The 21,227-nt window shown below is 37.4% G+C and overlaps 1 protein-coding gene across 3 annotated transcripts in view; it reads right to left on the bottom strand.

The window, feature by feature from the left end:
• Positions 1-14,574: 14,574 nt before the first annotated feature.
• DYNC1I1 (dynein cytoplasmic 1 intermediate chain 1) overlaps positions 14,575-21,227 on the bottom strand; it is a 402,011-nt gene continuing 395,358 nt past the window's right edge. For all 3 annotated transcript variants that reach the window (XM_040260479.1, XM_040260481.1, XM_040260482.1), the window contains one exon: positions 14,575-15,244. In XM_040260479.1, coding sequence (XP_040116413.1) covers positions 15,134-15,244 — 111 coding nt within the window. In that variant the 3' untranslated portion in view covers positions 14,575-15,133. The remainder of the gene's footprint in view (positions 15,245-21,227) is intronic.

The following is a 21,227-nucleotide window of genomic DNA, read 5'->3' as shown; positions in this document are numbered from 1 at the left end:
ATTGTGACATTTTTTCCTCTTACTCCATTTAGAAAGTGTCTTGATTGGCTTAGTGACTTACCGTTCTAACCATACATATCTGGCTAAGTTATTGCAAATTATTAAGGCATTTGAAATGAGTTGGTTATAAAGGATAACTACTATCTCTATTAAAGCTATGACATGCAAATTCGTGAAGCATTCCATATTTGGGGGGCTTCCCTGATAACTCAGTTGGTAAAGTTGGTAAAGAATCTCCTGCCCAGTGCAGGAGACCCCAATTTGATTCCTTGGTCGGGAAGGTCTGCTGAAGAAGAGATAGGCTACCCACTCTAGTATTCTTGGGCTTCCCTTGTGGCTCAGCTGGTAAAGAATCCACCTGCAATGCGGGAGACCTGGGTTCAATCCCTGGGTTGTAAAGATCCCCTGGAGAAGGGAACAGCTACCCACTCCAGTATTCTGGCCTGGAGAATTCCATGGGCTTGTATAGTCCATGCAGTTGCAAAGAGTCAGACACAACTGGGTGACTTTCATTTTCAAAGATAAATTACAAAATAATTATCATTGGAGCCCTGAAGTAATTAATAAATGCTTTACTTTCTATAGACAGTAAACTCTAGTTTACTTTTTTCTACCTTAAAAATTATACCTTTGGGAGAGTTCTGCTTCTGGCCATGACAGACTAGGAGAGAAAACTAGGAAACTGGGCAAAACACATTATATGGTAGTTTTAAGACATTGGATATGAGGCAAAATAGATCTGTGACCTCTGAGGGAAAGGAGACAAAAAGATGAGACCTACTGCTGCACCAGCTTTCTGCCTGGAGGCAGTCTCCAGCCAGTGCGCAGGGAAGGAGAACCCAGACAGGGCCCGACCTTCTCCCCAGTTGAAAAGATGTGGGTCAGAAATCAGGGAAGCCCGGATAGCTAGAATTTTAAGACACACCAGCAAGCAAACAGGAGTGAGCTGATCTGAGAGACAGCTCTGGAGTTTTACAGAGAGTTCCCTAATCTTTGAGTACTGGGAGGAAACTATACCAGGCTTGGGAAAGAACCACTGGGAAGGAAGAAGCAGAAAAATTCTGGAGCTCACAGAGGAGAAAGAGTTTGTTTTCCCACCAACTGGAGTAGAAATTTCCTCCATAATATATAGAACATCAGGTAGAATCCTTAGAAAAAGTGTCTGAATAGTGCTAAATAAGAACTATGATAAAGGCTGCTCTGCCTTTAACAAAACTTAAAAGCAGACTTCACAAAGATCTGAATTCCAAGTAATTTAACTCCTTGTCAGAACACAAGTTGATACTATTTCAAACAGTATTAAGAAAAGCCCACAGCTCACAATAAGAAATCTAATAAAAAAAACCGTCACCCATAATAGTAAGGAAAATATCAATGTAAGCCATAAAAAAGGAAAAGTCAACAAACAGTAATAGACCTAGGAATGACAAATGTTAGAACCAGCAGCAAGGCCAGTGAGACAGCGACCATAGGCAATACATAAAGTTAAGGTAGGGGTAAACATGGACATTATACGGAGAGAAATGGGAGATATGAAAGGTAGAACAAAAATTACGATACCTCCAATGGAAGATGAATGGAATGTCTGACTATGTTAAGACATTATATAAGTGAAGATCAGTGAGCTTGAAGGCACAGCAAAAGGGGTTCCAGAAAAAAATATTTTAAGAAATAGTATTCAAATATTTCCAAGCTTAAGATTATATGCTCACAAATCCATGTGGCTCATTGTACCCCAAGCAAAACAAGTGTAAAGAAAGAAGACTACAGAGAGATATATCATAATGAAAATGATGAAAACTAATGAATGATAAAAAGAAAAATCTTAAAAGCAGCCACAGGAAAAGTTCCTATAACCTATAAGGAAAGATGATAATAAGAGAACATTTCTACTTGGAAACAATTTAAGGCAGACAACAGAGTAACATCTTTAAGGTATTGAAAATATAAGGCTAACCAAGAAATCTATACCCAGTGAAAATATCTTTTAAAAACAAAGGCAAAATAAGACAGACAAAAACTAAGAGAATTCAGAGTGTTGTTGTAATTGCACTGAAGGAGATAGTCCATGGAATTCGTCAGGCTGGAATACTGGAGTGGGTAGCCTATCCTTTCTCCAGTGGATCTTTCTGAGCCAGGGATTGAACCCAGGTCTCCCACATTGCAGGCAGATTCTTTACTAGCTGAGCTATCAGGGAAGTCCAAGAATACTGGAGTGGGTAGCCTATCCCTCCTCCAGGGCATCTTCCCAACCCAGAGATGAAACCCAGGTCTCCTGCATTGCAGGCAGATTCTTTACCGTCTGAGCCACCAGGGAAGCCCCTTAAATTAAAGATGTTCATGATGGGTGATCAGGCAGAACACAAGTGATACCAGATGGAAATTTTATATCTAGACAAACTAATGAGTTTCAGAACTGAAAATAAATAATTACATTTTTAAAAAATTTCCTTAAAAGATAACTCACTCTTTAAAGCAAATTAATGATGATGTATTGTGAGGTTTATAGCATGTTGTTGTTGCTTAGTAATTAAGTTGTATATGACTCCTTTTTGACCCCATAGACTGTAGCCCACCAGGCTCCTCTGTTCATGGGATTTCCCAGGCAAGAATACTGGAGTGGGTTGCCATTTCCTTCTCCAGGGGATCTTCCCAATGCAGGGATCAAACCCACATCTCCTGCACTAGCAGGAGGGTTCGTTACCACTGAGGCACCAGGGAAGCCCCCAGTTTATAGCATCCATACCAGTAAAATGCACAGTAACAGCACAAAAAAGAAAGGAAAATGATAATACACTGTCAAAAAAGTGCTCATACTACTAAACATGAAGTAATATACTATTATCTGAAGGCAAAGTGCAATAAGTAAAAGATGTTGTAAACCCCTGCTGCTGCTGCTAAGTCACTTCAGTCGTGTCCAACTCTGTGCGACCCCACAGACGGCAGCCCACCAGGCTCCCCCATCCCTGGGATTCTCCAGGCAAGAACACTGGAGTGGGTTGCCATTTCCTTCTCCAATGCATGAAAGTGAAAAGTGAAAGTGAAGTCGCTCAGTCGTGTTCTACTCTTAGCGACCCCATGGACTGCAGCCTACCAGGCTCCTCCGTCCATGGGATTTTTCCAGGCAAGAGTACAGGAGTGGGGTGCCATTGCCTTCTCCGTGTAAACCCCTAGAGTACACTAAAAAATGAAAGCTAAACAGATTTAGCTAATAAGACATTAGTGGAAACCTTTAAAAAATGCAAATAAGACAGAAAAGATAAAAAAGAGCAAGATGGTAGATTTGACTTGGCTTCCCAGGTGGCGCTAGTGGTAAGGAACCCGCCCGCCAATGCAGGAGATGTAAGAGATTCAGGTTCGATTCCTGGGTTGGAAAGATCCCTTGGAGAAGGGAATGGCAACCCACTCCAGTATTCTTGCTTGGAGAATCCCATGGACAGAGGCGCCTGGAGGGCTACAGTCCATAGGATTGCAGAGTCAGACATGACTGAAGTGACTTAGCACATATTTATAATTGCATTAAATGCAAATAGCCTAACTCCCTAACCCCCAGTTAAAAGGAAGAAATTAAGGGGGGGGGGGACAAGGTCCAACTATATATATACTATCTAAAGAAGCTCAATATAAAAACACAGATAGATGGAAAGTAACTTGACAGTAAAAGATAAACTATATAATCACAAATTTTTTAAAAAGGTGTAGTAAGCTATATTGATATCAGCCAACATATATTTTAGAAAGAAAACTAGTAATAAGGATAAAGAGGGACATTTCATACTGATAAAGATGTCAACTTATCACAGAGACACAGAATCCTAAATGTATATGTACCTCATAACAGTGCTTCAGATGCATGAAACAAAAACTAACAACACGTAAGAAATAGCAGAAATATACAATTGTACTTTTAATTTTCAAAATACTTCTCTTGATATAATAGGCAGAAATCTATGGTATATAGAAAACTTGAACAAATTTATCAAATAATTGACCTTATTCATATTTGTAGAACACTCAACAACAGCAGAATATACATTCTTCTTTAAGTATACAGTAAATTTTACCAACATTAATATAGGCCATAAAACAAGTCTCAATAAACTGAAGAGAATTGGAATCATACAGATTATATTCTCTGGCCATTAATTAAAGATGAATCATGCACATAAATATGAGTTAAAACTATAAATTCATAAGAAAATGTAAGAGAAAATCTCTATGACCTTTGCTTCGGCAAAAATATTTCAGGTAAGACAAGATTCTAGAAAACATTCTTAATGAAGAAAACACTGTCAAATTGGAATTGTATATCCCCCCAAAAAAGCTTCATACATTAAGAGAAAATAAAGGCATATTTATACACTCAGAAACTGAAGAAATTGTTCTCTTGTATAATCTCACTACTGGATATGCCAAAAAAAGTGTTATTGGCTGAAGAGAGATGATAGTAAATGGAAAGCCCAGATTTCCAGAAAGAAATGATGAGAACCAGAAAAGAAAAAAATGGAAGGTAATAGTTTTTAAAATCTTTAAAAATTATCTTTATAAATACTTTTAATTCATAAAAGACTATTCACTGAAGCACAGATATTAGTGTATTGCAGAACTTACAGTAAATACAAAAGTAAAATACATGACAAGGGAACAAAGGAGAGAGAGAAGGTAAATGGATTGTTCTGTTGCATGAGTGTGTGTGTGTGTGTGTGTGCGCGCGCGAAGGGGCAGAACATCATTTGAAGGTGGTGATGGTGGTGGTTTAGTCGCTAAGTCGAGTCCGGCTCTTACGACCCCATGGTCTGTAGCCTGTCAGTCTCCTCTATCCATGGGGTTTTTTCAGGCAAGGATACTGGAGTGGGTTGCCATTTCCTTCTCCATCATTTGAAGGTAGTCTGTTATTCAACATGCGTATTGCGTTCTTGGTGAAATTACTAAAAATAATGAAGGTCACTAGATTAAATGTAAGACAGTACTAAGAATTATTTGATCCCTCAAAAAGAAGGCAGAAGGGGAAGAATGTAAGAACAATGAATGGGACCTAAAAACAATTACTAATACAAAATAAAAAATCAATCATGCCCCAAAGTATATTAACTGTACATGGACGAAATCCTACAATTAAAAGGCCATGATTATTAGACTCGATTAAAAGAGAAATGGACCCAACTTTAAGATGTTTACAAGAAACATACTCCAAATATTAAGTCTTGAACAGATTAAAAGAGTGGGAATGACATCAGCCAATCCATAAAAGCAATAAAGAACAGGCTGAAACTGTCAAAATCAACTCTTGTTCTTAGATTCTGGAAATTAACCAAAGACTTGTAGCAACTAAGGGGACACTGACTGAAGAACAGTATTGATTCTCTGAAAGAATCATGAACTTTGAGTCATTTTAATTTACCCTAGTCCCATCTGCCCTCTCTAGTCCAGCAGTAGCTCTGAAAATAATAGCTCACATTCCTGGTACTACGGGAAGCAGAAAGTACTTCATTCACAAAGAATTCTAATTATTTGTTCTGACCTATCTGGTTCCTCCCTGGTAGGCAAAATACTTGTCTCTATTGCACCTACCTTGGAACTGGTGTAATGCTGAAGTTACTTCCTAGGGGGGCATTTCTCAAAAGCATTCACAGCTAGTATCTTAGTTGATGCTGTCTTGAGGTAATAACAGTTAAGGCAAACAACAGACTAACCAAAAATTTGAGAGGACAGGCTAGGGAAGGAGAGCTGTTGAGGGCTGTGAATAATTCTGACAGACCCCTGGGAATCTGGAAAGAGACACACACGTACTCAGAATTGTGCACATGCTCAGAAAAGATGTGAGAAGGCCGGAAGATCTCACCTCCTGCTGACACTGAGGCCCTGTATAAACAGGAAGAGAAGGCCAGTGTTTCCAATTGAAGGGGAGGGAAGAAAATCTGATTTCCAGAGTTGTATGTTATAATATTATAATGACTGTATATATTACAATATTAAGTGTAATTCTTTGCATGTGTATGTTCACCACTAAAAATACACATGCGAAGAAAATAATGTATTGCATGTGTACAAGGGAAAACAAAAAAGTCAATAGAAACTCTGTCTGAGGAAGCCCAGATATTGGATGTTTCTAGACACAGACCTTAAATGAACTACTATGAATATACTCAGTTTAGCAGCTGAACAACTAAAATGTCTAAATAACTAAAGGAGAGTATGCAAATAACGTCTCACCAGATAGAAGATGTCACAGATATTATAAAATGCCAAGTAGAAACTTTGGAGGCAAAAAGCACAACTGAAGTGAAGATTTCACTGCTCACTCAGTCACTTGAGTGATGATGTCTGACTTTTTGCAATCCTAGGGACTGTAGCCCGCCAGGCATCTCTGTCCATGGGCTTCTCCAGACAATACTGGGGTTGCCATGCCCTCCTCCAGGCTATCGTGCATCTCTTATGTCTCCTTCACTGGCAGAGGCATTCTTTACCACTAGCGCCACCTGGGAAGCCTGAACATTTCACTACAGGAGCTCTGCAGCAGATTTCAATAGACAGAAGAAGGAATAAGAAAACATGAAGAATCAACTGAAATTATGCAGTCTGAAGAACAGAAAGGAAAAATGAGAGAAAATTTAACAGAGACCTGTGGGACATCATCATACATGCCAACATACACACAATGAGAATTCCAGGAGGAGACAAAGAGCAGAAAGAATACATGAAGAAATAATGGCTAAAATTTCCCCCAAATTTGATGAAAAACAATCTATCCACTCAAGAAGTCCCATGAAATTCAAGTAGGAAAACTTAAAAAGGCTCACACCTAAATGCATCATAATCAAACTGTCAAAGCCATAGCTGATGAAGGAAACTTGAAAGTTACAAGCAACTTATCATATGCATGGGCTCCTAAGAAAGATTAACGTCTGATATCCTATCTGGAAACAAACAGCCCAAAAGGCTGTGAGATAAGATATGCAACTGCTGAGAAAAAAAAAAAAAATTGTCAATGAAAAATTCAACTTCTGACAAAATTATTCCTTAGAGATAAAGGAGAAAATAAGACATTCCCAGATAAGCAAAAGCTGAGAGTTTTTCCTGGCAGACCTGCCCTACAACAAATGCTAAAGGGAGCCCTTCAGGTTGAAATGAAACACCAAAGGGAGATCTCATAATAAAACAATCAGTTTATCAAGAAGATACAATAAACTTAATGTGTGTGTATCTAGTAACAGAGCTTCAAAATGCAAAAATAAAAATGGAGAGAACTAAAAGACAAATAGAAAAAAAATCAGCCATAAGTGGATATTTTAATATCTCCTTCTTGGTCATTTATAGAACACACAGAAAATAATCAGTAAGATTATACAATATGGAAACAATACTCTTAGCCAGTTTAATCTATTTTGCATTTTTAGAACCACATACTCAACATACGAAGAATTCACTTTTTTTTTAAGTGCACATGGAACATTGACCAAGCTAGGCCATATCCTAGGCCATAAAATAAATCTTAATAAATTTCAAAGGACTTGGAAATACAGAGTAGTATTTCTTACTCTGTATGTTTTCTTACTAAGCAGAATCAAACTAGAAATGAAAATAAAGATACCTGGAAAGTTTTCCAAATATTTGGAAATTAAACATGCTTCTAAAAAAAGGTCATGAGTCAAATAACACCACAACGGAAATTAGAAAATATTTTGAACAGAATGATAATGAAAGCATAACATATCAAAAATTTGTGGAACACAGTAAAGGCAGTACTTAGAGGGAATTTTACAACTTTAAAGGCCTAAATTAGACGAAAAGAAGTGTTTTACAGCCAATGATTTAAGCTTTTACTTTAGGAAATAAGAGAAAAGAAGACCATATTCAATCCAAAATAGAAGAATAAGTGGACAATCAGCAACTCTAAGTGGAGAAAATTAGCAACTCTAAAAGCTGGTGCTTTGAACAATGACTAATACTGATAACTGGCAAGACAGTTTTTAAAAAGGCAAATTACCAACACATCAAGAATTAGAAAGGAGACATCATTATGACTTTACATTCATGAAAAGCTAATAAGGGGAATTCTATGAGCAACTTTATGTTAATACATTTGACAAATTAGATGAAATGAACACATTTCTTGAAAACTACAACTTACCAAAATAGAACCAAAAAAAAAAAAAGAACATCTGAATAGCCCTATTCTATTAAATAAATAATTTATTACCAAAAACCTTCCCACAAATAAAACTGGGGCTAGATGGTTTCACTAGTGAATTCTACCAAACAGTAATGGAAGAAATAATACAAATATTACACTCTGTCACAAAATAGAGGAGACCGAAACACTTCTCAGCTCATTATATGAGCATAATCACGGTTCCTAAGCCCTGACAAAGACATTCTAAGAATAGAAAATTACAGACCAGTGTCCCTAAGGAACAATTATGGGAAAATCCTTTAAAAATTATTAGCAAGCAGAATGAAACAAAATTAAAAGGATAATACATTTGACCAAAGGAGGTTTATCCCAGGATGGCAAGGTTGGATTAGTATTCAAAATAACAACTCAGGGTGATTAACTACATTAGCAGAATAAGTGGGGGGAAAAAATGACCATATCAATGGTTGCAGAACAGAAGCATATGAAAAAATTCCATATCTGCTCATGATAAAAGTTCTTAACAATCTAAAAATAAAACTGAATTTCCTTCATGTGATAAAAGTGAAACACTAACACTCTGATTTGTTTGTTGTTCAGTTGCTAAGTCATGTCTGACTCTTTGCGACCCTATGGACTGCAGCACACCAGGCTTCCCTGTCCTTCACTATCTCCCTGAATTTTCTCAAACTCATGTCCATTCAGTCAATGACTATCCAACCATCTCATCCTCTGTTTCTCCTTTCTCCTCCTGCCCTCAATCTCTTTGATACTAAGATTAAAAAAGATAAGGACATCTGCTCTCATTTCTTCAATACAACATAGAGCTGAAAGTCTGAGCTAGTGCTATAAGGCAAAAATAAAATTGGAAAGAAAGAAGTAAAGTCTTCATTATTCTCAGATAGCATGACTATATACATAATCACCAACAGGATTACAGAATCTACTAGAAGTTAGTAAGTATATTTAGCAAGGTTACAAAATACAAGGTTGATGAATAAAATTAAATTTTAATTCTGAAAACTAGGAGGTTACTAAATGGGAAGATACACCTTGTTCACATATTAGAAAATTTTAAATTAAGATATCCACTCTCTCAAATTTATATATATTACTATATATATATTGGGATTAATGAAATCCCAATAGAAATCCAAACAATATGGTTTTCTTGTGAATTTTATAATGACTCTAAAATTCACGTAGAGACACAAAAGGCCTAGAAAAACTAATAAAACGATTTTTCACAGTGCATAACACAGTTGAAGTACATACTACCTGATTTCAAAACTTAGTGAAAGCGATAGCAGTCAAGACAATTTATTTATTTGGCTGTACCGGATCTTAGTTGCAATATGCAGGATCTTCAGTGTTCATCGCGGCATACAAGTTCTTGAGTTCCAGCATTTGGGATCTAGTTCCCTGACCACGCATCAAACCTGAGCCCCATGCATTGGGAGCGTGGGGTCTTAGCCACTGGACCACTAGGTAAGTCCCAAAACAGTGTGGTATCATATAAGGACAAACTCAGTGAAAAAGAGTAGTGGGACCCTTTGTATTTGTTCAGTCACTAAATTGTGTCCAACTCTTTGCGACCCCATGGACTGCAGCATGCCAGGCTCCCCTGTTCCTCACTGTCTCTGGGAGTTTGCTCAAAGTCATGTCCATTGAGTCGGTGATGCTATCCAACCATCTCATCCTCTGTTGCCCTCTTCTCCTCTCTTCTTACCCTCAATCTTTCCCAGCATCACGGTCTTTTCCATAGACCTTTGAGGTAAATATGACTCTCTGGCTACTGTGGTAAACTGCCACCATCTAGCCACTGTTACTTTGAGATCTCATCATTTCGAGGTTTCCCACAGATATAAAAAACCCTGCTCTGTGACTGTCCCTCCCTTCCATCAGCTCTAGCTGGCCTCGACTAAAATTCCGAGAGATGCTGATGCCTCTCTCCCTAGCTCATTGCTAATGGTTTTGAGGAAGGGTGTGCACTCTAGGTGCTCTTAGACACCTTAATTGCTGGATGTGTCTTCTAGCCTTATGTAATACATTCACTCTAACCCCCCCACTTCCCTCAGTCTCTCTATTCCTATCTGTACCATCAGTCAGGGCAACTCAAACATTTTCACCAAGTGTAGGCTATGGCCTTTTCATACTTCTGAAGTGCCACTGTAACAGCCAACCTATGCCCTGGGGTCCTTGCCGGAGTATAAAATCACGTATCCCAGAAGAGTGTCTGCAAGTCAATAAATTCTTATCTACCTAGTCCTACGCGCTGGCCCCATAATCAGACTCCTTAGACTCTAACCCCAGTCTGCTCCCCTAGTGCCCCTGCTAACGGCACATGCGAATTCTTGTAACCCTTTCAGTGTATAGCCTTTCCTCTCTTATCAGGACTCACATGTGCCCAGCCAGGAGAGCTGGGAGAGCCAGTAGAAAGTGATGTCAGTCAGACCCTAAGACAGAGAGAGGGAAAGAAGGAAGATTAGCCTCAGGCTAACTCCAAGAAAGTTTTAGCAATGCTGACAGGGAGTCCTTGAGCCACTCACATCTCTGAGAACTCCTGCATCCAGCAACAGGCCTGCCTCCCTATACCTGCTATGCTGTCTTGGCTGGGAGCAGCCTGTGCGGAGCACAGCCTTGCTCAAACATCCTGGAGGATTTTAGAGCAACACAGCTGGAGCTGTCAGTTACACTCTTTGCAACAAAAAGATCTTGAAGGCAGATTTTCATGACTCCCACATTCCATCTGGGACCTCCTCTGGGATAACAACTGGCTATGGGCTGGCTGGATCTCTCTCCATGTATCCACATGGCCCCCCAATGGTGAGCTTAGGCCTTTGAACAGCCTCGAGGGGACAGGGTAAGTTGTACAATGGCTTGGGAATGAAGAGTGAGTGTGCCAAGAAACCCAGAAGGAATCTCTATGTCTTCTTATAACCTTGTTCTGAACTCCACATAGTATCACTTCCCCTGTCTTCCCCCATATTCTGTCATTACACATCCCAGATTCTTCATGGGACACTGTCACACAAGAAGTGGGAAACTCTCTTGGAGACCGAACCATGTTGGGATATACATGCATGTGCGTGCATGCTCAGTCACGTCCCACTCTTTTTAACCCCATGGACTGTAGCCTGCTGGGCTCCTCTGTCCATGGGATTCTCCAAGCAAGAATACTGGAGTGGGTAACCATTCCCTTCTCCAGGGGATCTTCCCAACTCAGGGAGTAAACCTGCATTTCCTGCATCGGCAGGTGGGTTCTTTACCACTGGGAAGCCACACACGCACGTAAGCTCTCACAGTTCTTCATGTGCCTACGACAAATGACTGGCCTTTGAAGTTTTCATAGTCCTGACGCACTGGCTCATTCAGACGATTGTCTGTAGCAACTCATGGGTTACTGATTTGTTCCAAGGTCCTTTAGCTTATGTTCGAGCACCTTGTTTCCCCAGTACTTTTCATTACATTGCTTTTTTAAAAAAACTTTATTATATAGATAATTTACAATGCTGTGTTTCAGGTATATAGCAAAGTGATTCAGTTATAAATGTATTCATCCTTTTTTAGATTCTTTTCTCATATGTTATCACAGAATATTGGGTAGAGTGCTGTGTTATACAGTAGGTCCTTATTGGTTATTATTGGTTATCAATATTATATACAGTAGCGTATATATGTTCATCCCAAGCTCCCGATTCATTCCTCCCTCCTCCATGTTTCCCCTTTGGTAACTAGAGGTTTTCTATAAGTCTGTTTCTGTAAGTGTCATTGTATACTTTTTTAAAATTAGACCCTACATATGAGAGAGAGAGGATATGATATGTGTCTCTGTCAGACTTCATTTGGTATAATAATCTCTAGGTCTATCCATTTTGCTACTATTGGCATTATTTCATTCTTTTTAATGGGTGAGTAATATTCTGTTGTATGTGTATACTTCATCTTCTGTTGATGGACATTTAGGTTACTTCCATGTCTTGGCTATTACAGTGCTGCAATGTACTATTTGTATATATAGTGTGTGTGTATACAACATTTTATAAATAGTGTTTATATGTCAATCCCAACCTCCCAGTTTATCTCTCCCCCCAGCTTACCCCCTGGTGACCGTAAGTTTGTTTTCTACATCTGTAACTGTTTTGTAGGTAAGCTGACTTATACCATGCTTTTTAGATTCCACATATAACTATGCACCACGTCTGTATGCATTCCTCCGCTGATGGACATTTAGGCTGCTTCCATGTCCCGGCTATTGTAAATAGTGCTGCAGTGAACACTGAGGTGAGTGTATCTTTTCAAATCATGATTTTCTCTGGATATATGCCCAGGAGTAGGATTGCTACATCATATGGTAAATCTATTTTTAGTTTTTTAAGGAACCTGCATACTGTTCTCCCTACTGGTTGTACCAATTTACATGCCCCCTACACCCTTTGGAGCATTTATTGTTTGTGGATTTTTTGACGATGGCCATCCTGCGTGATGTGATACTTCATACCCTACTGTTGTTTTCAGTTTTGAAATGATTTTCATTTCTATTAATTAATGATGTTGATTATTGATTTTTGACCGTCTATTTGTCTTCTTTGGAGAAATGTCTGTTTAGATCTTTTGCCTGTTTTTTGATTTTTTTTTTTTTGACGTAAGAGTTACATGAGCTGTTTATATTAATCCTTTATCAGTTGCTTCATTTGCAAATATTTTCTCCTGGTCTGTGGTCTCATTTGGTTTATGGTTTCCTTTGCTCCAGAAGCTTTTAAGTTCAGTTAGTTCTCATTTGTCTATTTTTGTTTTTATTTTCATTATAATAGTAGCTGGATTAAAAAAAAAAAGATGCTGCTGCAATTTATGTCAGTGTTCTGCCTATGTTTTCCTCTTAAGAGTTTTATAGTATCCAGCCTTACATTTAGATCTTTAATCCATCTTGAGTTTCTGTGTACAGCCTTAGGGAGTGTTCTGATTTCATTCTTGTACATGTGACTGTCCAGCTTTCCCAACATTGCTTATTAATGAGACTATCTTTTCTCTATTGTATATCCTTGCCTCCTTTGTCATAGATTAATTGATGAGAGATGCATGAGTTTATTTCTGGGCTTTCTATGCTGTTGCATTGATCTGTATTTCTGTTTTTGTGCCCGTACCATACTGTTTGGATGAATGTAGCTTTGTAGTATAGTGTGAAGTCAGGGAGTCTGATTTCTTCAGGGAGTCTGATCTCTCCAGTTCTGTTTTTCTTTGTCAAGATTCTTTTGGCTATTTGGGGTCTTTTGTGTTTCCTACAAATTTAAAAAATTTTTGTTCTATGAAAATGCCATTGGTAATTTGACAGGGATTGCATTAAGTCTGTAAATTGCCTTGGGTAGTATAATCATTTTGAGTTGTATATATTGATTGAAAGAACCAAATATGGTCAATATTGGTTCTTCCAGTCCAGAAACATGGTATCAGTATATCTTTCCATCTGTTTGTGTCTTCAATTTCTTCCATCAGGATCTTACAGTTTTCAGGGTACAGGTCTTTTGTCTCATTAGACACTCATTTTATCTTTAAAAACTTAATATATATTTATAAAGAAGTTTAATATTGATATACCTACCATATGACACTTAGAGAAAAAGTAATTATTTCAAAAGTACAAGAAGTCTCACAGTTCAAGGAATCCCTACCAACAAAGCACCATGGAAATTCTCTTCCTAAAACACCAAAAGCCTCTCTTCAAATAATTTTCATGACTCAACCACTATTTAATTCTCTCTTAAGCATGAAATGACTTTTTGAAAAAAAAAATCCCATAAAGTTGTTTATAAACATCTTTCCTAGTCCAATTAGTAGTATACATAATTTTCTGGTATAAATTAAAAACCAATGAAATGTGGAGCATTCGGTATAGGTTCATCTTAACCTGTTCTTACTCCAATGCTTAAGATATTCTTTGGGTAAAGAGTGGTTCTGGAGAAGGAGACAAGAAAGAGCTTTCCAGAAACACCACACACATTCCTTCAAAAAAATAAAACCAGAGCCTTGGTTTAAGTCCAGCCAGGTTGGCTGCCTGTAAATTCATTATCAATCTTTAACATGGCTCTAATGTATCTCTCTTACCCCCTGGCCACAGCAGAATTTTAATCAGGCTTTTCCTAAGCAAAGGGTTTATCTACACTGGTGCAGACCTGGTTTGGAACATTTTATTGGCAATACTGGTATCATATTTAGGAACCACAGACTTTTGTCAGACTGGGTTAGTTTGAATGACAAGTATCAATGATCAGCTATATTTGAAATACTGTTAAAGTACCTAGAAATAATAGGCATTAAAATTCATTCCGTTCACTGCCAACAAACCTCTAGAGATTTCTTGTCCTCAGTGGAACCGGCATACTGTAATTGTTATTTGGAACTTAACGTAACCTCAACAGCAACAGAGAGACAATGCAGTCCTCTCATTAGGTACATGCTCTAGGATCGTTTATTTTAATGCTTTCAAATAAATATGTTCCATGCAGCACACCACAATAAATAAGGAGCAGCAATGTTCTTCTAGTAAATCCATTCATAATGTGAGTCACCGTGTAAAACACCACATCTCAAGTCTTTGGCCCTGTACCATAGCATGAAGCACACCACATCTGTACCTAATCATATCTGGCTTCATATGGATTTAATAGGACTATGCCAGGAGTGTGTGTAAGCACAAATTTAACCAGAGGTTTCCAGCTATTAAATACAGCTACTAAGTAGTTAAAAGACAACTCAACCCAGAAAGGCTCCCACCCCTCTACCCCCATTTTTGAGACAGAAATATAAAGACAGAAATGCTCTGGTGAATTTCAGGTCAGTGGACAGTATGGTGGGCTATATCTGGAATACTTGGAGCAAAGCTGGCACAACATGGCCCTCAAAAGGCCACGGCAATACTGACACTGAATGGACATGAATACAAGCTGACTTGACTGCAGATACTGAGCTCTAGAAGGTCTAGGTGGGGACGGCTCACGTCCACTAGGCCGATAGCTCAACGGCGCCCTCCTCCTCGCTGTCAGCTCTGTTAGCACGGATCTCCACGAGGGTCCTGGCAAATCGGGTCCACTCGTCATTGTGGGGAACTGCAAGCTGCAAAGCAAATGAATGGAAAATGGTCAACAAGCTATCTTTCACACCGAAAGCCTCAAAGCCTGCATGACCGTTCCTCTTGAAACAGGTGATTCCCGTGGAATGCAAAGGAAATCAGATATTCTTCCTTGAATCAGAGCTCTGAAATGCTGCTCTTAAACTGATAATTTAAAAGAATACTGTCACTCTCAGAAGCACAATCCTGTGTGCGATTTATAAAACATTAAAAAGCTTCTGTAAACAATACAGTTAATACAGTAGCCGCATTAAAGCACTTGCAGTAAGATGACCAGAATTACAGGGAACGTGACAAATAAAAACTGTATTATTAGGACTTTGAAATGACGGTGGTATTGTCTAAGTCAGTGCTATTGATCCTTTTTAAAAAGATGTTGCTAACATGCCAGTATATATGACAAAAGTATAGTTTATATATACAAGGAAACCTTACTACTGTAATAAGATGCTTTGGCTTTTCTAGCAAGATCCTATATGACGATGCCAATGAATAATAATAATAGTAACATTTACCAAAAGTTCTGCTCTAAGTACTTGACATGTATTCTCCTCTTTCCTCACAGCAATCCTATGTTGGATAATCAGAGTATTTGCAGAAGAAGGTCAATTGAGGCACCAAAAGATCAACTCATCTTGCCAAAGTTGCCCAGCTTGCCAGTATCCGTGCCAATGTCATCTGGTATTTATATCCTTAGCCAGTATTCTAATACTAACTCAGCAAAAACAGGGACCTATAATCCTATATATATCTTCTCCTGCGCACAACTGAGTAAGCAGAAAAATTAATCCCATCTGACACAAATCGCATGCATGAATTTTTGTGAGCTGAGCTGAAGGGTAATGATTTCTCTACACGGCATCCAAAGATGAAGTGTTTAGGTACCATGCAAGTGTTTGGAATAAAACAGTTATTTGAAGATGAGAAGCAGGATCAAGTAGAAGTCCAAATGATTTTCATATAGAATAAAATTTATTTCAACTGTAGAGCCATTTACTCAGAGGATTGCCCTACAAGATGTAATCCGTCTACAGATGTCATAAACATCAATAACACATTCATCCCAATCAGTGTACATTTTCAAAAATAAGCAAGCAAATCTGAACTCTGAGATCACTTTTACAGCTGAAAAATTTCTTACTGTATAAAGCCAAACTTTTAGAACTTTGCATTTTTATTACAGGGGCTGGTATTCTCAGATACGATCTATCCAAGACAACTTATTAAAGAGTCGTACCAGCACCCTGCAAAGTACATCCTTCAGTGTGTGTTCTGGTCTTCAGGTGGTTTCAAGGATATAATTCTGCAAATGATATACAGGTGCTTGTTTTCTTAAAACAACTTTTTTTGGGGGGGTACTTCTTACCTTCTTAGTTGTTATTTTGAGAAATGCAATACTAACAAGAATTGTGGTTTAGTCATAGGAGTGAGTTCTGAGTGGTGAAATGCTTAACCTAGTTATTGCAATGAATCCACATTCCCGTTCACACAGTGACACAAGTTCACGATCGTCTCGAGTGGCACGATGACCTCTCTGCTCAGGTCATTTTCTCTACTTTGGGTTCTTTTCCTGTGTTCCACTATTCTTCATTTTTCTCTTCAATTTTAGAAAATACTGCACTGGGGAAATGAAGTCCTCAAAATAAATTATATGAAAAAGCTAACAAAAAGCATGAGCAGAAATGGGTTACACCACATTTATATGAAAGCACAGGTCTCCTCTCTCTCTCCTCCAACTCCTGACCAAGCACCCTCCACCCCAATGAAGCACAAAACAAAAAGCTCAGGAAGAGACAAAAGCCAATCATGATAACATACTTATGAATTTATCTCACAGAAGGTGAGAATCAAGCTAAATCTGAAACACCTCGTAACTTCATATAATATTAAATACTGGAAGAAAGCAGATCTCACTAATGAAAGTGATATAGGCTAGGGGTTTGACTCCTAAACATAAAACTACATTTATTATTAGTTAAAATGGCACAAATTTAAGTTACTGTATGATGCTATATGTAATGTTTTATTGACAGCAATCTATAGAAAATATATCCTAAAAAAACCCAGGTCCATGTGTTTACATAGTTTCATGTGGTGGTCATGGCAAGACTGTCAAGAAACAACTCTAATAAACACTATGAAACATGAAGGGTTGACTTTGCAACCAGATACAGGATAGGACAGAACTGAGTATCATTTATGACATCTGAAGTTGCACATGTAGTTTCTTAAAAATGAATTTTTCAGAGGTCCTTTCCCTTTAAGAAATCAAACTAGTAATTCTAATATTTCTAACAATAAAGCATTAAGTTTATTAAGTAGGTTTCACCAAAATTTTGAGTTTTTTTTTTTTAAATTGAGGCATAGTTAAAAATTGTGGTAGTTGTAGTTGTACAGCAAAGTTATTTTTTTCAGACTTTTTTCCATTTTCCGTTACTACAAAGTATAGAATATAGTTGTCCATGTTAATCAATAAATTTTTGTTGCTTAATTATTTTTATATATAGTAATTTCTATCTGTGAACACCATACTTCTAATATATCCCTCTTCGCCCTTATCTTCCCTTTTGATAACTTTGTTTTCTATGTCTGAGTCTGTTTCTGTTTTGCATATACATTTTATTTCTGTCATTTTTTAGATTCCCACATTAGGCAATATTATATTTGTCTGGCTTACTTCACTTAGCATAATAATCTCTTGGTCCATCCTGTTGCTACAAATGGCATTATTTCATTCATTTTTATAGCTAAGTTACATTCTGGACTGGAGAATTCCATGGACTTTGCAGAGAGTCAGACACAACTGAGCGACTTCACTCTCACTTTATATTCCATTATATATCTATACCATTTTTTTCTTTATCCATTCATTTGTCAATGAACATTTATACTGCTTCCTTGTCTTGGCTACTGTTAATAGTGCTGCTATGAGCACTGGGGTGCATGTATCCTTTTCAATTAGAGTTTTGTCTTTTCCAGATATACACCCAGGAGTGAGACTGCTAGATCATATGGTAACTATTTTTAGTTTTGTTTTTTAAGGAAACTCTATACTGTTTTCCATAGTTTCCACACCAATTTACATTCCCACCAACTTTGTTGGAGGGTTCCCTTTTTTTCCACACCCTCTTCGGCTTTTATTTTTACTCTTTGATGCCCATTCTGATCATTGTGAGATGATAATATCTAGTTGTGGTTTGATTTGCATTTTTCTAATAATAAGTGATGTTGAGCACTTTTTCAATGTGCCTATATGGCCATCTGTCTGTCTTCTTTGGGGAAAAATCCCATTAAAAAAATTTTTTTTTTGAATACTAAGTTATATGAGCTGTTTGTATATTTTGGCTATTACACCTCTCTCAGTCACAGCATTTGTAAATATTTTCTCCCATTCCTTTCTGTGCAGAAGTGTAAGTCTCATTAGGTCCCATTTGTTTATTTTTGTTTTTATTTCTACTGCCTTGGGGGACTGATCTAAGAAAATATTACTGCGATTTGTGTCAGAAAATGTTTTGCCTCTGTTCTCTTCTAGGAGTTTTATGGTGTCATATATTTAATTCTTTAAACTATTTTGGATTTATTTTTTATATGGTATGAGGGAATATTCTGATTTCATTGATGTACACGTGGTCCAGCTTTTGTTGAAGAGACCATCTTTTCTCCATTGATTGTTCTTACTGCCTTTGTTATAGATTGATAGTAGATGTGTGGATTTATTTCTAGGCTTGCTCTTCTGTTCCACTGACCTATGTCTATTTTTGTGCCAATACTATCTGCTGTTTTGCTTACTGTAGCTTTGCAGAATAGCCTGAAGTCTGGAAGGTATGTCTCTGCTTTGTTTTACCTCAGTTTTGCTTTGACAATTCTAGGTCTTTTGAGATTCCCATATAAATTTTAGAATTATCCATTCTAGTTCTGTGAAAAATGTCATGGGTATTTTGATAGGGACTGTATTAAATCTGTAGATCGCTTTGGGTAGTATGGCCATTTTAGCAATATTCAATCTTCTAACCCAAGGGCATAGGATATCTTTCCATTTCTTTGAATCATCTTCAGTTTCCTTTATCAATATTTTATAGGTTTCAGTATATAGATCTTTCACCTCCTTTGTTAAGTTTATGCCTAGGCATTTTATATATAAATATGTTTTATATATATATAATTTTTTTTTTGGCTGCACTGCACAGCTTGCAGGATCTTAGTTCAACAACCTGGGATTATGAAAGTGCAGTCATAACCACTAGACTGCCAGGAAATTCTTGGTAGGTACTTTTGATGTGATTTTAAATGTTTTTTTTTTTTTTTTACTTTCTTCTTCCAATATTTCAGTATATAGAAATGTAACAGATTTCTGTTTATTTATTTAAAAATGAGTTTTAGCAAATTTAAAAGTTTTTGATAAAAATATACCCTACCATAGAACTCACATTTGACTTTTTTCCATAGTGGTGGAAATAACAGTCCTTAAAAATGCAGATTCACCCACATAAAATGTTTCACCATATTCTAACATAGCTCACTGTCTTTTTTATCTGTGAAAGTTTCACTTAGGTTGGGAAAATATTAGACGTTTTCTTTCTTTTGATTATTTTGCCAAACATTTTCCTCACTAGAAATGTTAGTTTGCTTTGCTTGATTAGCACAGGATGAAAACAAAATTGCTTCTAGAAACTTAAATTTATCTACCTCGTTCTATTACACTTTTTCATCTAGCTGACAAGAAAAACAAGATCACTGTAACATTAGATTTAGAAGGTGAGCTGCATACTGCCCCATTTTTAGAATTAAATATCACTATCAGGAAGCACTTTAAGTATAATCTTAGCTTGAATGTGTGAATGTGTATTCACAGGTTGTATATCCACACCCAAAGTTAATAATTTCTGCCATTTTAATACTTGTAGGTAAGACCGAACAGGTGTCCTAACAAACAAGACCACCACCCTTTTCATTTTAAATAGCATCTCTCTGGACAGAATTGTGTCCTTCTTACCCTTGGCAGCTCCTAACTCTTCTCCTGAGCACAAATGCATTTGAAACTTTCTCTAGGAGACTTTTAATCCAGTAATGCCTTAATCATCAAGTAAGTGAAAAATCTCTGTCATGTTTCTTAGTCAAAGAAAAAGACTGCTGTCATGCCCTGCTCACTAGCATATATATGTCTTTTTAAATAATGATTTCAGCATGGACTGAGTACCAACTACACGCCAGACACTAGGGTAGGACTGAAGATAACGATGGTTAATCATTCTGGCATGTGAAGATAATGCATGTTAATTACCATGTTTTCTTAGGTCAAAATGTGGGAATACTGGCGTAGTTTTTTTTTTTTTTAAACTTCACTGACATTCAGAAAGTGAAGTGCTTGAAAATTTACCTTCTTACAGTGACAACTGCAACTCTCCCTGGGATGTGCTGTGTGTCACGCAAACAGTGAGGAAGCAAATGGCATGTTAATGACATGGTTTCAGCATCTCTTCAAGGTTCTATCAAGGCGTTAAAGGCTAAATCTAGACCATCACTATAGATTGCACCCCCCACCGGAAAATGGTAGTTCAGAATAATTTTCAGACAACTGACATTTCTGATAGGAAAAATATTCGTAAGTTTCTATTGGTGATGAGTAATTTCAATTAAAAATGAGAACTGGGAAGCAAATAGCCTAGTTGTATCAAAGGATACCATAAAAAAGAGGTTGTAAAAATTGAGCAGTATTGTACTGAATCAAAGTGGATCTGGAAACATTTTCTGCCTTCAGATTCATCTGCCAAAGTCCACAACCTCGGTCAGAGATGACTCAGATTTCCCTACTGCTTTTTTTCATATTCAGGGTTCACCAGTATCTAGTCCACCCCCACCCCCGACAACTATATGACTGTTTTCTGGCTTTTCGCTAAATGTATAAAGCATTTTTATGCCAAAAGAACTCAGGGCACTGATTCCTGAAATAACCAAATCTCAGCTCTA

Source organism: Oryx dammah, unplaced genomic scaffold (genome assembly GCF_014754425.2).
Source record: "Oryx dammah isolate SB20612 unplaced genomic scaffold, SCBI_Odam_1.1 HiC_scaffold_18, whole genome shotgun sequence".
Lineage (NCBI taxonomy): Eukaryota > Metazoa > Chordata > Mammalia > Artiodactyla > Bovidae > Oryx > Oryx dammah.
Note: the sequence above shows the minus strand (reverse complement) of the source record. Positions and strands in the feature narration are given on the sequence as shown.